The sequence below is a fragment of the Drosophila biarmipes genome, chromosome 2L (genome assembly GCF_025231255.1).
Source record: "Drosophila biarmipes strain raj3 chromosome 2L, RU_DBia_V1.1, whole genome shotgun sequence".
Lineage (NCBI taxonomy): Eukaryota > Metazoa > Arthropoda > Insecta > Diptera > Drosophilidae > Drosophila > Drosophila biarmipes.
Window position 1 is genome coordinate 20989170 of NC_066612.1, and position 16888 is coordinate 21006057.

Sequence of the window (16888 nt, forward strand, 5' to 3'; positions counted from 1 at the left end):
AATTTGACATTCGAACGGGAAAAGTGTTCTTTAAATACTTAGTACCCCTTGGGTCATGACGTGCTCATCTTCATGTTCTTTCCCCAAATAAGGGGCAAAGCTTACTAATCATGGCGTATCCAATAGGCAATAACATTTTTTATCGTTTTATTTATTATAAAATACGAATATAAATATATACAACAGCTTTACATTGCAAAAAAATCATTTCCACCCAAGTGTCATCTAAATTTAAATTTAGCTTTTGGGACGTCTCTAGCACCCAATACTTTACATTTTGACAAGGTATAATCAAGCATGTTTTTAAATCCAAAGTATTGAAAATAGATTAATATCGTTATTTTTAATTTTGTTGTCCAGTAAATACTAAGATGTTGTAATTTGATTTGTTATTCTACTAACAAGGAATTAAAATGTATAGCTGAACAGGGAAGGTACAACATTTAACATGCGCCTTGTAAATAAATAAGGTTTGGTGCCCATTCATTTCTAAAAACCAGATATATTTATTTATTTTAGAAATACCCATTATATACACAGCTAGCGCGGTGAACGAACGCAACTATCATTTTGGCCAGACAACAGCCCACGAAGCCCGGGCTATTCGCAGCTCATGTGTTTCACTGGTATTTGAAATGCTCCTTTTATTTTATTTTTCACATTGTCATCGAACCGTGACGATGCGTTGCTGTTGCTGCTGCGATGTACCTGTACCTTCACACAGTACTGTATAGGAAGGCAGTGTAGCCCCCGCAGAAGCTGATGATCTAAGTGTAGAACATGCGATAATGTTTATGGCCGGCGGTTCTCGGTTCGCATTTGGTACAAAACTCGATAATATAGGGGTGAACATCGGGGTCCGATCCCAACTGGTGGCTACGAGCGCCTGCATGATATCGAGGTTGTATCGGAACGGTAGCCCCGAAAAGGGATAATTAATTATGCCGCGGCTGCTGGTGACATTTTCTCTCCACCTTACGATAAGGAAATGACGAGGCGCAAAACGCAGAAAGTGTTCATGGGTTCACCCGATAGAACTAGCAGTACATATAATATCTCGCCTGCGGAAGTTCTCATTTGGAGGAGAACAAAATTTCCGCTTATGATATTGTTTCCCCATTTCTGTTGTCTAAGCATATGTACCTTTGTAGGGGTGTCTTTTGTGCCGTGGATGATATAGTTTTTCCCCGAAAATGAGTCAGCTGAGCCAGCGTCGATTGCTTTGGCCAATTGTGCAATTTTCCGATTTCGTTATTGTTTTTAGCTGGCTTTTGTTGCCGCTTTGTTGCAATCATTGGCAAAGACATTTGGCAAATTGCATTTGGGAAAGCTCCCCGGGTTCGGGTACAGTGCTGCGAGTATCAACAAACTTTCACCTCATGGAGCCGAGTCAGTCAATCCTGCAAACGGAATCTTTCCCGCTGCAATTAACAGTGTAATGAACTTTCACCGAAATTTACAAAACAGGGAAAACCATTTCGAGAACCTAACGGATGTGCCAAGTGGGGAAACTGGGGTTCGGGTCAAAAGCAATTGGCCGCCCAGCAAGAACAACCAGCACAAAAAGGGCCTAAAGCCTAATTTGAGATCAACACGGCACAGAAAAAGAACAGAAGTCGGGTTAAGGTTCCAGAGACCACTGCCGGACTATCAAAAGTCAAGTTTCGACTCCTGAATACCCAGCAGACGTTTAAGTATGAAGAAAATTTAAGAGGCTAAACTAAGCAATGTATTTAATACTTAAAGAAAGCAGTAGGAGATTAAACCTAGGTTTTTTTATAATAATGGTCATTTATATACTAACTAAAGGTAAATAACAGAATCTAACAGAAACTTTTAAACTCATTCTGCCACGTAGCCTATCTTTGGTCAGTTACCTACCCTCTTGCAACTCAAGGTAGAACCTTCATTTATTCTCGAAACGTAAAAACCTACTTCTGGTACCGAAATACTAGAAACAATAATAACCCACATGTACCGGAATATAAGACCATTTGACCGTAAGTGAAGTCATCAAAACAGGCCGCATCAACGACAAAACGATCCAAATTCTGTGAAACTTTTGCCGCAGCCCCGGACATAAAACCCAAAAAATAAAAATATTACGGAAAGAGGGAGAGGGACTGAACCGTAAAGAGGATTTCTTAATTACTTGAAAAGGGGGCGGAGAAGCGGCGGGGAGACAACAACAATCGCCGCGCTTAGGGTCGCTTCTTGTATTGGCCTCATCATAATTACAGAGCACTTCTTCAGTTTCTGATCCCAGGTCCAAGTCCGTTCATCAGGGCAATGATATGTGTCGCGCTCTATCGCAGCTCTAGTGGCCGGCAATTATTTTACGACCTAACTGAAACCAGAATAACCAACTCATAACTATCCAGGGCTCTCTTTTAGTTGTCCGCGTACACCGAAAACAAAGAGGTATATGCTATTATTATAGCACCTGTAATTTGCACCGAAGAATCTGTTATTAAGTAACAAAGTATCTTCTAATGGTTAAGCATTTTAAAATAAATCCAATAAATCCAAACATTCAACCAACCCATTTCTCCGTTCTCAGAAAGGAATTTGATATATAGAAAATGTCAAGTAGACCCCAGAAAATATTTTTTTCAGTACACTTTCGTATGAAATTCTGGTTACGGACGGCTGCCTTTGACAGATCTACGATAGCGAAATAAAAAAGAGAGTTTTCGACCGACTCCAGTCCGGGCCAAGTGTCGCACGTGTTTTCCTTCAGGGTGTTGCCGCAAGTACTTCCAAGTCGTTATAGTTTTCCACATTTTAATGGGGATCCACTAGCCCAACCCCCGAGGTACAGTTGAGCTTGGCGGAGGATGCCAGCGGAGCCCAATGTTTCATGCAACATATCAAACTCAGCGGAGCAGAAAATCAAAAAAGTGCAAAAGGCAGAACACATCAACAGGTTGCCATAGTGTGAGAGAGCAAGCGAGATGGCCTACAAGAGAGAGGGAGACGAAAGATGGAGCTAGCGACCCTACAAGTATGATAATAATTTAGACTGTTATCTCCTGGAAGACCAACCGACATGCAATATGGTACGGATCTGAGTTCAACTGCGCTGTAAAATGCAAACAGTTTTCCGCTGATGTGGATGGAAAACCGAGGAAAAACGATGTGCTAAACACGCAGTCTGACTGAGTACAGTTAGCACAAAATATAAAGCACATTCTTGGCGGATGCCTACACTAAGCAACAAATAAAAAAATACTTTTAGATAAAACAAGGAAGAACGCCATGGTCGGGTGCCTCGACTTTCAGATACCCGTTACTCAGCTTAAGGGAGCAAAAGAGAAATGGAGGTATATAAGCAGCAAAGCGATACTATAGGGCGCCACCTATTTTAGTAGATGCTATATGGGCGGCAGAAAGATTTAAGCGTTTTAACTGTTCGTACAAATTTTCGGATTGTGGGCGTTAGAGTGGGCGTGGCACCCCGCTGAAACAAGCTTGGGCTGCGCAGGAAGCCCAGGAAACTGCATGCCAAGACTATTTTAGCTTTTATAGTTTCCAAGATCTCAGCGTTCATACGGACAGACGAACAGACAGACAAACGGACATGGCTAGATCGACTCGGCTAGTGATCCAAATCAAGAATATATATACTTTATGGAGTCGGCTTCCTTCTATATGTTACATACTTTCCGACGAATCTAGTACACCCTTTTACTCTAGGAGTAACGGGTATAAAAGTGTTTGTTATAAAGTTCAAAATCAAGTAATACAAGCCAACCCTTTTAACCCATAATTAACCGGCTGCCCATATGTCAATGCAACATTTTTTTATGGTCTAAAAATAACTTCGCATATCACTTTGAAATGGTATTGTTTTTATTAATGGGCTTGATGTACCTTTTAAAAAAGATTTAGCTTAACTTCATTAAACTTGTTATTTTCTTAAGGCTCTATAACCCGTGAAAGATTTTAGAATAGTGTGTATTTAGAGTAATAAACTTATGGCTATGCTCTTTTATGGAAATTTTACTTCTAACTAAATATTCCAAAAGGTTATATTTTTACTTGAAAGTTAATTAAAAATATATGCTCTTTATTACCCAGACTTGCTGCCAGGTGTCGAGGAGTGGCGACGGCGCCTTAAACATAACTTCAATTAAAGTGCAATAACAACTCTATTACTGGCCAATGGCTGTATCAATAAGCGTCGTCCAGTCGCTGAGATGACGTGAGATATGAAGCGCTCTAAAACAATAAAAATCTGAAATCAATTTCCACAATGCCCGACTCGAAGAAGAGGCAGTGATGCGTAAACGTGTAGAGGTTGAGGCCAATGGAGGGACCTGGGCTACCGGTTGAAGTCGGAGTCGGAGTCGAAGTCGAAGTAGATGTCGATTCATGTTCCATCCTAGCCCGGTCACACCTTAAATGGCGACTGGTAACTCGAGAGCCTGTGATTACCTGAGAAAGAAGCGAGAAATATTTATGAACCGATGGCCCCAGCAGATCCTCATCAATGGAAGCTGCTGACCAGCTGAATGGACTATCGCGGGGCCATCTAGGAGGAGTTCCTCTCACTCTATCGCCACTCCATCTCCAATAGGCCACGAAGAAGCGCTGATGGACACTGCACTTCAAAAATATAGTTCACAAAAGGGATTCGACTCCTAAATTTACCCTTTGATTTATTTTGTGTCATATGTTGGCAGCTCAAACAATTGTAAAAGGTTTAAACGAGTACGATCTATCGAAATTTTACCCCTGAAAAGAAATCGGTGAACACTTTTAAAAGCATTCGGTGAATTCATATATATTTATAACTTTAAACAAATAAAATCAGAATTAATAAGTACTCCTTAAAAGACTTTGTTAGCTCGATTTTTCTGAGTACACCATTGCGTAGCAGGAAGCACGCTCCAAGTAACTTATGAAAATGTACAAAAAGCGGGCAAAGATATAAAGCCAAGAAGTTGGAAATCTTGGGAGGGGTGTTCGCTGACCGAGCAACAACAGGTGTAATAATTGAAATCTGTTTTTCCACAAAACCCTAATCACGGTGAGTGAGCGCGCGAGCCAAGATATATTCTTCGGCAGATACTTTCGGCCTGCGGTTACGCTCGGCGGCTGTCTAAGCATTAACTCAACCAGCAGCTGTAAAATTACAGCAAATGTTTAACCAACCCCTTCGGAGGAAATGTGGGAGATGGGGCTCCACCGGATGGAAGACCTCAGCCCGGTGCCAGAAGCATAACGCATACGCCGCTTGGGCCGCGGCGTCCTCCAGGAGACCGGGTCACCGAAAAACCTTTCCCACGGTCCCGCGACTCCTGACCTGCCTTAATTAGGCGGCCAGCCAAGCGTTTCCACATGTCGCACCCAGTTGCATTTGCAGCTCGTCTCCTTTTGCTCCTATTTTCGGTGGATGACTTACGCATTACAAATGAAGCACATTCAAATTTGCATATCAATCCCCGAAACCTGCAGCCTGCGACCTGCGCCTCGCGCTGATAATTATCTTTGCACACGATGGTCCGCTCTCTTTCTCCATTTCTCCAGCTGTCTCTATCTGTTTCTCTGTGCGGCTGGTAATTGAATTGGAGTGCAGCCGCGAAAAGGTCACAGACACTGCACATGGCAAGCGCAGTCAGCGAAAAAGCCACTCTATCTGCAAAATCGTGAAGTTAATGCAATTGCAAATAAAAAGAGGTTTAAGGGGGAATGTTTTTAATACAACAGTTGACTTAAACAAACATTTGATTTAAGGACCAACAAAAACTTCCGCTATGTAAAGTTGGATCGAGTTTCCAATCATTTTTGGTATTCCGAAAATGCATTTAATTGTTTGTTAAAGAGGGTACTTGATTTACTTTTTATAAAATTTATTTAAAGATGTTCTGTTAAATTAAAATGTAGTTGCTTTTCCTGAAAGAGCAGATATTACGCACTTCAATACACATCAATATATGAAAATAATTTTTGTATTTACCTAAAATGATCATGAAATAAAAGATGAAGCACGATCTGAGGAATATATTTCCTAATTTTTAAGTTTTCCAAAATGAATTTTATTTTTAATGCTTAATGTTTTAGCACCATCCGGTGTGCGCAGTGTAATTAAAGCGAGTGCTCAACGCGTGAGATCATCCATGAATAAGGCAGAACCCGTAGCCATTGCCAGCGCCGTCGCCATCGCCACTGCCATAACCCATAACCGTGGATGTTGCTACTCCGGCTGCAGCCACCTGGGCGCACAAAATAATGCAAATTATCAGCTAGAAATTGCACGAGTGGTCAGGTGCATAATGAAGCAGCAGCTGGGGAAGATGAGCCAGAAGCCGTCGCCACTCGTCCATAATTGAGTTGCAAATGCTTGGGGTTGGGGTTGGGGTTGGTCGGGTCTCGGCTCTCGGCTCTCAGCTCTTTTTGGCCATTGGTTCCCAGGCCAGCGGAAAGCGTTTTAAACACTCCGTTTCATAGATAATCATCATAATTATCTGGCAAACAATAAATATAATATCTAGGCAAATTACAACAATTAGGCAGCTCCCGGCTCACAGCTGGAGTCGGCTAACCCCCAAAAGTTGGTCCCAAAAACCCAAAAAACCGAAAAAACAAAACCGAACCATGCCAGGGGAAAGCAAATGATTGCTGGCTGCCCGTAATGTGTCCCTCCTCTTGGCACATCGTACATTGTGTGTAACAATGGCTGGGTGGCCGCACAATAAACTTGATTTTCACACGCGTTTCATTTTTTGGGCAGAGCACCCCACTCGCTCACAAATTAGGCAGAAAAACACTCGGTCCCAGAAGGTAAAAAACGCGAGCAATGGTTTAGGCCACAGCAGGTAGCGAGGGCTGGGGAAAACATACCAAAAGGGTTTAACTTTTTCACAATTCCTATTCGGTTAGAAAGTAGTATGAAATCAGAATCAGATTCGACCAACTGGTCGAATATTTAAAATTACATGGTTATGATATTTTTAACACTTTTTTAATTTGGTCGAGAGAAGTTTATAATGCCCTGCTTAACTAGCTGGCTTATAACACACAAATTTACTATAACAAAAATTTAATCTTACAAAGAAGTAAATTCTCATAGAAGCTTTAAAAAATAAGCAATATAATGTTATAGAATTTGGGCTATTTTCTTACTTTTGTGTAGCACCGTTGTGTAAATATTCCGATAGTAACATTTTCTTTTACGTGATATAATGCCAGTCAAAAGTTGGTTTCTCTCAAGATTCAAATGTTCTTTTGAAAATAAACTGCATAAACTGCTTAAAAATATTTTAAACAAAAAAGGAAGTTAACTTCGGCAAGCCGAAGTTTGTATACTCTTGCAGTTATAGAAATAAACAACTTTAGCAAATAATTTTTTGGTATTATTTTCCTACTAATTTCTTAATTATTCCTATGACCGCTATATGATATATATGATATAGTCGTACGATTTTGATTAAATTTGATTCGAAATTCAGAAATAATTTTAAAATGTTATTTCGAAGCTTAGAAGGTTATATGTTAAAAAACACCGAAGATATAATTTTTCAATATTATTTTACCACTACTTTTCCGATTGTTCCTATAGGAGCTATATGATATAGTCGTTCGATTTTGATAAAATTGAATGCGAAATTCAAAACTAATTAAAAAATTATTATGATATTTCCAAGCGTAGAAGGTTATACGAGTATGTTAAAAACTCCGAAGATATATATTTTTTTTAATTTTTTCCACGATATGTCCTATGGGAGCTATAGAATATAGTTGTCCGATCCGGCTGGTTCCGACTTATATACTATCTGCAATAGAAAGAAGACTTTTGGGAAAGTTTCAGCTCGATAGCTTTAATACTGAGAGACTAGTTTGCGTAGAAACGGACGGACAGACGTACAGACGAACGGACAGACGAACGTGGCTAGATCGACTCGTCTTGTGACGCTGATCAAGGGGTCGGAAACGTCTCCTTCACTGCGTTGCAAACTTCTGACTGAAATCATTACACCCTCTGCAAGGGTATAAAAATATTTTCTTCTTCAACTCCACCCTTTTAAATGTGTCACCCCTTTTCTAAACCAAATCGACTCGATTTAACTACATTTATACAACAATTTCGGTTCACTTCTGGCATCACATGGCGTTATAGGCATCGGATAGCAACAACTAAGCCCAATGCCTCCAAAGCGGAAACTCATTGGCAACGCTTCGTTGCGTAAATTTCTCGACGCGACTTTTCGGCCAACAGGTTGGCAAAAAAGAACAACAAAAAACGTCAAATAAAACGAGAAGAAAGAAAACAAAAATCCGACGCCAATCCAAACCAAAACCGCCAGCAAAATGGCCGACAATAACAAAAGCCAAAACAAAAGCTAAACAAAAAATTTGTTTTAATATTTCAGTTACGCTTCGGCAAGCGTCAACATCGCGATAGACCCCCGACTTTGACTTCTACAAAAGTACCACATAGTACGTCCACATGTGGCGGGGGATGATGCGGAGGAAAAGGGTAAATCACTGAGGAGCCCCCATACGAAACTTGCCGATGGAGATCTCGTGCCAACCCAAACCACAGTCGCAGAAGGCTCTGCCAGGCCGAACCAACGAAATGGGGGACGAACACCTGAGCATTTCTTTATGGATCTTGAGCAGAAAACCTATCGCGGCGTAACGCCATTAAAACTAGAGCCGAGCTCAGCTGAACCGAACTTCGTAGCCTCGGAGAGAGAACTATAGGCCGGTAAGATTCAGATAAGGGAACAGATACAAGTTCACTCTTGAAAACAGATTTTAGAATTATTATGGTATCGCATAATGCGTTCTTATGGTTATAGCCATAAAATATCAGTCCATGATATTGTCATTACGTAATATATGGTTATTCTTGAGTACCACCATTTTCAAAATACACAATTTTGTATTATATTTATTATTATTAAAAAATTGTACAAAATCGTATATAATACTTTTGAACCCCTCACTAAAATATATTTTTAAAATAAACCTAAACTGTGCCAAAATACAATTGTAGTGTACTGATAACGATGCATACTTGGCGTCACATAACCGCCGAAGGGGTTTCAGTCACGAACGCATATCGGTTATAGCTAGTCGGTTCTTGGCTTGGTTACGCTTCGTTGTCGAACACCAAGATGGCGTTGGATATTTTGGATGTACTCAGATCGGGTGGGAGGCCCATCCAGTCAGATGTAAAGCTCGGCAAGGGCTACAGCCGACATCCGATGTGGGAAAGGGCAGACGTTGACTCCCAGGTAATTAGAGTCGACAACAAAGACCATAATTACCTTGTAACTAGGAATTATGAAAATATCATAAAAACGACAAAAAATAGGGAAAAGAATGTAGTCTACGGCCACCCAGTCACAGAGATCAAGCCTTAGCCACCTGACAGTAGTCAATCTTTAATGACTTTTGTTCTTACTTTATATTTTAGTTTTTCCTCTTACATTAGAGATTTCCCATGATTGTGCCTCCATTCAGCACTCGCATCTTCTCTTTGGGTCAGGTCTAATCTCCGTCTTGATAATCTCGGCCCATCCAAGTCGATTTCTTGTCTGCCCATTCAGATCGCTAAGTGCGGTGCAATAAAAAGTCAGGCACTTGGTGTACTTCCCTCCTCGTGTTTTACTTTTTTATTGTTTTCAGGTGCTTGGGAAGAATGCCAATTGCCTTTGGACATGGGACAATATTATCGGCATTGCGTTAGAAAAACTGGGATCAATGCCGAAAGGCTACCTTCTCTTCTGGCCAATGGTTTTGCCATACTTTATGGGCACTTTCCATCCTTAGTCATGGACAGGTATAATAAGGCATCTGTCCGAAATGAGTTAGTCAACAGAGAGATAGTGTATTACAATAGTTCATTAACATAAACTAAAACTTAAGTGAAGTATAAGCATTTCCGTTTTTTCAACTTCTTATCATCAGATAGTTCAATTCCCGATCAGATAGTTCATAATAAAGATAACCTATATCTCAATATACCAACTGATAAAGAGCTACTGAGAACTAGGGAAAGCACCGGGGTGCAGAAAATAAGAAAATTCAATACAATTGATTTTACGACTCAGCTCAATCGCCCACTCTCCCCCCACAGATTGAATCTATTCTCATCGTTCTTATCACCTTCAAGAGACTGGCAATTTTCTGAAGTGAGAAATGAAATCAGTTTACGTCGAACCTTACTGCTGAGTAGATCGCTAAAAATGTTGAAAAGTATATTTCTCGTCGTTGGTATAGCGCTTTTGCAAAGCTGCAAAGCCGAAACGCCGGAAACATATCTTCTCAAAACACACAGGTAATAAAACAAAAAGCTTCTGCAAAAACAAGCTCCAAGTTGCTAAATTGGCGCCATAATACAAGGCTTTTTGTACACTCCATAATAACCAGAAAATCAAGAAATCTTTATAATATAGGGAGAAACATTAAAAAATACTTTTGTTTACATATGCAAAAGAAGCAAGCGTTCGACCTCCTCCTCTTGCACTTGACAATAACAAACAGCTCTTTACAGTCTTCCTTCGGACTTGAATTTTATGCCGACTTTGGGCAACGGTCACCTGGGCTACACAGTCTTCGGAGATGCCATCTTCATGAACGGAGTCTACAACGGAGCCGGCGGAAATAGCAAGCGGGCCCGCATTCCCAACTGGCTGAATATCAGCGCGGAAGTCTGCGATCGCTTCGGTTGTGCCACTGGTAGCGACGTGGACGTAAATGGAACTAGCTACGAGATGGATCTTCGGGATGGCTACTTCCGCGTTCTCACAACCTACCAAACGCTAGGGGTTTCAGTGGAGCAGAGAACCTATCCGCACAAGTTTTACAATCGTGCCCTGGTATATGAAGTGGTAGCCAGCAGACTTGCCAACCGAAATTCGAGGGTTAACTGTGAGTGAAATTAAAATTATTTGAGTAGTATGTGCTTTCTTTTTATGACTTTGCTTCAAGTGCAGAAAGTATTTAAACATACCCACTCTTGATCAGCATCGCTAGTAGAGTCTTTTGTCAGCTTTGCTCAAATGCTATCAATTTACAGGGTACCAAAACATCCCGTCTTTATTTCTTAGTCACATTTCAGCACGTGAGCCTTTCTACCTAGCTACCTTCTTACGAGACGATACATATCCTTTTAGCTCCGAAGTACCTGAAACTGACTCCATTTCCCGGGAACTCCAGCGATGCATTCGATTTCGTCGTTGTAAGCAATGGCAGCTCTTCCAGTGGAGAGTATCGCACACTTAGAGGACGCACAAAGGTGCTGGAGCTCCATGAGTTTCAACCCGATCCCCAGGAGGTCTTTGTCCTCTTTAGTGAATCCTTGGAACAGCCCCTACAACTGCAGTGGCCCACCTGGCAAGATCAGCTCACCCACACAATCATCATCACCATAGATAGGGAGGAAACTGTTGCACGAAAGGAACTGCAAGATGTGCTGCAGTTAAGCTCTAAAGATCTGCTCCAGAAGCACACCGAATCTTGGAACAGCTTCTGGGACAACGAGTTCTCTATCGAAATAAAGGGAGATGCCTTGGAACTCTCACAGATTGTTAACGCAGGAATATTTTATTTGGTAAGCTCTCTTCCGTCAATCGAAACCCACCAGAAAAACGAACCCTTCTACGGATTGAGTCCCACTGGTTTGGGGCGCGGCAATCTGGAGGCGGACTACCAGGGGCACAACTTCTGGGACACGGAGATCTGGATGCTGCCGGTTGTCAGTCTATTTGGCCTCGAGTATGCAAAACAAGTGCTAGACTATCGCAGCAGAAAATTGGAGGCAGCCAAATACCATGCGAATTCCACTGGCTACAAGGGAGCAAGGTGAGATTGAAACTGGGAATTATAGTCCACCAAAAGGTGTTTACATTTATTTGCTTTCCTTACAGATTTCCTTGGGAGAGTGCCTACACTGGCACAGAGGTGACCAACCCATGCTGCCCCGAAGTGTCCCAACAGGAGATTCACATATCCCCCGATATATCCTTTGCCCTGCAAAAGTTCTTCGCCCAATCCCACGATAATGCCTGGGCCTGTGGCACAGCTTGGCCCATAGCCCGAGAAGTGGCTGAGTTCCTGGTGAGCCGAGCCTCGTGCGAGGACCCGCAAAATATATGCCACCTACTAGACGTGATGGGACCCGACGAGGATCATCCGAACGTAAACGATAATGTTTACACGAACGCTGTGTCCAAAATTGCACTGAATTTCGCCGAGTGGCTGGCCAAAACATGTGGTAACACCAGCACCGAGCTTGTTGAGAAATGGAGCGAGGTTAGCGATCGATTGGTGATACTGCGAGATGACGATCTGAACTATCATCCCCAGCATCAGGGATACGTCCCCAACACCATTGTTAAGCAGGCGGATACAATCCTACTCGGTTATCCCTTAAATTTTGATACCAGGTGAAGTTTCCCAAATAGGTTATGTAACTCACATAGCAATCGCATTTATCCCTCATCAAAGCTCTGCTCACAGTAACGACCTTCGCTTTTATGGAAACGCAACCCGAGAATCGGGTCCTGCAATGACGTGGTCCATGTTCGCCGCGAATTATATGAGATCCCTTCAGATCCAGCCGGCCAACGAGTATTTCGAGCGTGGCTACAAGAGCTATGTTCGACCCGAGTTCAAGGTCTGGAGTGAGACCCCCCTTGGCTATGAAGGATCGGCGAACTTCCTCACCGGCATTGGCGGATTCCTGCAAGCCCTTATCTTCGGCTATGGAGCTCTGGATTTTGGCAGAACTATAGACGACCAATTCGTTATGTTTTTTGGTATAACTATGACGCCTCCCAATGTGGACGAAGTCCATATCAGCTCCATACCATACGGGGATGCTAGGTGCAGCTTGACCTTTAAAAATCAATCTTCCAGCATCGAGTGTTCAGATAGGATGGGTAAGGGCTTCCAGAAGGTTCAAGGTCAGAAGAAAACAGCGCTCGGCAGAACCTTCAATTGTAAGTAGAATGAAGCACATATATATATTCCCAGTCGTGATGGCTATATTTTCATTTTTCAGTGACTCGTCGAAATAATGATCAACCCATTCAGATCAGATTTTTAAGATAAATCCAAAGTGTATTTGAATAAATATGAGGAGAATTACATATTTGGGTCGGATGCACAAATGGGCGTTCAAATCTTAAGTATTTAGTACGCGGATTAGGAAGTATCTATTGCATTTGGTTATGGTTATATTGGTAATTTAATCGCTTGTCTCTTCTGCTTCCTTCTCTACTTGAACTTGGCTATTGAGTTGCCACTGACACCTGGCGCGTTTTTGTTGCTGCCGCTGAGCACCACATAAGCGGTCTTGGTCTCCTTTTGCTTTTGCTGCAACATGGTCAGAGTTCCCAATGGTGTGTCAGTCGAGCTCATAGTCTTCATTAGCTGTAAGGAACAAGTTAGCAATTTATTTTCCGCTCATAATTTTTATTTAATGGTGTACTCACCCCATCCTGTTCCATTTTCTTCAGACGCTTTTCAATCTTATTCTTTCCCGGTCCCTTGCCGTGGAACTTATGTGACAAGTATCGGAAAGCCTCTTTGAGGTTTAATATGCGACCATTGTCGTCGATGTAATCCAGCTTGACATTGGGCTTGAAAGTCTCCTTGTCCTTGAAGTCCGTAATCGGCCCGAAGTGGAAGCGATCACGGCGCCCAACCTTTTCGTCCTCACTAAAATGGTAAGATGCCCGTTTTAATTCAGTTTCCTTTTCCAACATTTTAACTTACCCGGCAGCTTTATCCTCAATGGAATAGTTCTTGGCCTGCAGATGGGCCATTTTGGTGTTGCTAGGCCGGTTCTTCTCCTCCTTTTCAAGGTACCCCTTAGACAGAGCCAGCCGCAAGGCATTCGCTACGCCAGCTCCCACGTCGGGCTCCTCGTCTAAAATGGCACGATCCTCCAGATCATCTCCCAGATTATCCAAATCGGCGGGCTGCATGACTTCATCTGGGTTAACTGAATTCCAGGTTCCGTGACTCATGGCAGGCTCATCGTCATGGGTGTCCATGGTCTCCTCCGGCTGATCGGTCTTATCGAAGTCCATCATGTCGTTGGAGTCCTCATTACGATTTCCTGCCATACCGTAGGTGGGAATATCGCCCAAAGTGCGGCAAAATTCTGCTGTGGCGTTTAATACGATGTTACCATCCACCCCGGTAAGTACTACACCTGAACTGGTGTCCTCCACGGGTTCAGGCTTGATTTCCCGCTGAATATTCTCGAAATCGACGGGCAAGGGCTTCTGGATGATATTCTCCTTTTGTTTTAGCTTGCGAGCCTTCGCTAAAACGCGTTCTAAATCGTCATCCTCTGCCTCCACCTTAACTTCAGTTTTAATCTCTTCCATATCTTCATCCTCGTGATCACGATACCGTCCACCACGACTACCAAAATTTGAAGAACCAGACGTTCCTGCCTCCACCAAAGGCTCAAGATCCTCGGCTTTAAGTTTTTGGCGAAGTTTCTTAACCTTTTTCTTTGGCTTCTTAAATCTGCAAGTAGGGTAGGTCAGTAAATTAACATATTTATTTAAAAAAATAAAGAACATACTTGGCCAACTCTTCTGTAGTGTATGTGTCCGACGCTAACTGCAGGTTGGTATCCTCCAAAGTTTCCAAACGCTTGCCGGCTAATTTGGTTTTGATCTCCAGGAGCTTTCGTCTGTGCTCCCGCTCCTCATCCATACTCTCGCCGATCACAAAGTTCTTTCGCTTCTTCGGCTGGCCCTCAATCTCATCGTCATACTTCTCCAGCACCGAACGCTCTATAGGATTACCCAATTCATCGTACTGCTCCTCGTACACATTGTAGCCATAACTAAGCGGATTCTGCTTTTTGTTGGCCACATTCTTCTTGTAGCGCTCCTCATCGACCATGTTGACATTGACTAGAGTATCGCCCTCCTCTTCGTTAAGCACATCTTGGTCCTTGAGTGTTAGGATAACAGTGCGTCCTTCGCCAAAATCATCCATGTCGTGATCCACTCGCAGACCCTTTAGATTGCTATCGCCATAGGCACGCTGACGCGCTTTAGTTTTCTCTTGCTCGACCAGCTCCGAAACACCAAAAGCCTCATCCAGTTCTTCCAGCTCTTTGGCCTGCGACGGGAAAAATGATTTAAATTCAAATGCAATTATTTAGAAGTATGTTATCGTGATTACCTTACGCTTGGCTTCCTCGCGTTCATTAACGACTCGCTTGTTCCTGTCCACCCACTTAGATACATTATCTGTTTCCTCGTCAGATTCTCCCAGCGTTTTAATACGGGCTAGCCGCTCTTCCAAGAAACGCTTCTCCTTGCGCTGCTTGAGCTTCTCGCGCAGCTTTTCTGCTTGCTTTTTCTCCTTAAGGTTATCGGCCGGTTTGTGCAAGAACTCGCCCCATTCATCTTTGTACGATGAGAGATCGGCCTCGCTCGACGATTTCTTGCTCTCCGCCTGGTTACTGTTACCTGCAGGCGGCACCACCTTGCTTGGGCCACTATCAACTTCTAGTGGCTTCAGGCCCAGCTTGGCGCGAAGTTTGTTGGTTTCCGTAATGGAAAGGACATCTCCAGCTCCATTTTCGGGTATGGGCGAGAAGGAACGTGAAGGGGGCTCGCGTTCCCTGGCTGCTGGCTTGCGCGAGGCCTGCGGCGGAGACGGGGATCGAGAGCGTTCCCGGTTGCGTTCACGTTCGCGTTCTTTGCCAGAGCGCTTGCGGGCCTCCCGCTCACGCTCAATCTCGCGCTCTCGTCGGGAATCGTATTCAGCATGTCTGGAGATTTGTGGCGGTGGAGGAGCGGTGAGCTCCCGTTCCCGTTCGCGTTCCCGTTCCCTTTCTTTGAGACGGTCTTTCTCGCGCTCCTTAAGACGTTCCTTTTCACGTTCCCTTTCGCGTTCCTCCCGCTCCCTGATGCGCTCCTTATCCCGCTCCCTTTCGCGCTCCTTCTCTCGATCCCGTTCGCGTTCCCGCTCACGTTCACGCTCATGCTCGCGTTCACGTTCCCTTTGCCTTAGAAGTTCACGCTCTCGTCCGGAATCCCTCTCCCTGTCGCGATTAGAGGCTTCCCTGGCATCCCTCACCTGCTTTGCCTGCTCCTGCACCGGAACCTCCACGCAATCGGAACCTGCAAATAGGGAACACCGGTTAGAACTGTCTAATCACCAGGAAGACGATCGCTTGAACCCCTTCTGCTCGCCCACTCACAATCTGCTCCAGCAGCGGAACACCTGCAAGAAAAGGAGAAACGCGGAGAAACACAACGACGGGTTTAGTACTTCCGGAAACGGAAAAGTGCAGCACCAAAGCGATTGCCCGGCATTGGACGATCCGTCAATCAGAATATCGCTTTTCCGCCGGATCCGCCGCCTGCGGCAATTGCCCTTGAGCCTGGCCTGCACTTGAGGGAAAGCGGGCAAACACTTACTGTCAGAGTCCGATTCCTCCAGGGAGATGACCTCGCTGGGCCGCTCACGCTCCTTGTGCTTGTGGTGCTTGTGGCGGTGTTCCTTGTGTTCCTTGTGCTTCTTGTGCTTGTGGTGTCTGTGACGCGACGAGGAGTCGTCTGTGAGGTCGAGAGTCACATCTTCGTCCTCCGTCGCTCTCCGCTGGCGCTCCGGCGAGCGAGACCGATGCCTGTTCTTCTTGTCCTTCTTGTGCTTCTTTCCAGACGACGAGGAACCCATTTTTTTTTATTTTATTCAACAAAATAGAGAAAATTTCACAATTTTTTTATAAGCGACGCCGGTGTGACCACAAGAGGAAAGTGGAAATATACCAAAAATACTAAGTGGAATTTAAGAAAGCAATGCTTTACAATATGCCATTCACAACGATGAACGACAAAAAAGGGTGAGTAAAAAACTAGGAGTATTAACTTTATATTGAATTTTATTTCCA

The 16888-nt window shown here is 43.5% G+C and overlaps 2 protein-coding genes and 1 long non-coding RNA gene across 4 annotated transcripts; 1 reads left to right on the top strand and 2 right to left on the bottom strand.

The window, feature by feature from the left end:
• Positions 1 to 4047: 4047 nt before the first annotated feature.
• On the bottom strand, positions 4048 to 4742 carry LOC127010683 (uncharacterized). 2 transcript variants are annotated; one of them, XR_007763398.1, is made up of 3 exons: positions 4654 to 4742; positions 4508 to 4593; positions 4048 to 4437 (listed from the first exon to the last, which is right to left on the bottom strand). It is a non-coding gene; the product is annotated as an uncharacterized LOC127010683 (long non-coding RNA). The 2 variants fall into 2 exon arrangements; XR_007763397.1 differs by having other exon boundaries at positions 4508 to 4742.
• A 5431-nt stretch (positions 4743 to 10173) lies between these two features.
• LOC108033967 (protein-glucosylgalactosylhydroxylysine glucosidase) lies at positions 10174 to 13104 on the top strand. Its single transcript, XM_017108676.3, has 6 exons — positions 10174 to 10291; positions 10508 to 10884; positions 11130 to 11817; positions 11883 to 12401; positions 12463 to 12956; positions 13019 to 13104. The coding sequence occupies exons 1-6, from the start codon at positions 10200 to 10202 to the stop codon at positions 13066 to 13068; spliced, it is 2220 nt and encodes a 739-aa protein (XP_016964165.1). The 5' UTR covers positions 10174 to 10199; the 3' UTR covers positions 13069 to 13104.
• On the bottom strand, positions 13052 to 16764 carry LOC108033966 (U4/U6.U5 tri-snRNP-associated protein 1). The gene is made up of 6 exons (XM_017108675.3): positions 16416 to 16764; positions 15169 to 16115; positions 14558 to 15105; positions 13735 to 14499; positions 13452 to 13677; positions 13052 to 13389 (listed from the first exon to the last, which is right to left on the bottom strand). Exons 1-6 carry the CDS (start codon positions 16672 to 16674, stop codon positions 13234 to 13236), a joined length of 2901 nt encoding a protein of 966 aa, XP_016964164.1. The 5' UTR covers positions 16675 to 16764; the 3' UTR covers positions 13052 to 13233.
• Positions 16765 to 16888: the final 124 nt, after the last annotated feature.

Coding starts and splice junctions, on each gene's coding strand:
- LOC108033967 (XM_017108676.3), top strand. CDS start 10,200: ATGTTGAAAAGTATATTTCTCGTCGTTGGTATAGCGCTTTTGCAAAGC. Junction 11,818..11,882: donor ACTGGCTACAAGGGAGCAAG/GTGAGATTGAAA, acceptor CTTTCCTTACAG/ATTTCCTTGGGAGAGTGCCT. Junction 12,957..13,018: donor GCTCGGCAGAACCTTCAATT/GTAAGTAGAATG, acceptor TTCATTTTTCAG/TGACTCGTCGAAATAATGAT.
- LOC108033966 (XM_017108675.3), bottom strand. CDS start 16,674: ATGGGTTCCTCGTCGTCTGGAAAGAAGCACAAGAAGGACAAGAAGAAC. Junction 16,116..16,415: donor GGAGGAATCGGACTCTGACA/GTAAGTGTTTGC, acceptor CCCTATTTGCAG/GTTCCGATTGCGTGGAGGTT. Junction 13,390..13,451: donor AGAAAATGGAACAGGATGGG/GTGAGTACACCA, acceptor TGTTCCTTACAG/CTAATGAAGACTATGAGCTC.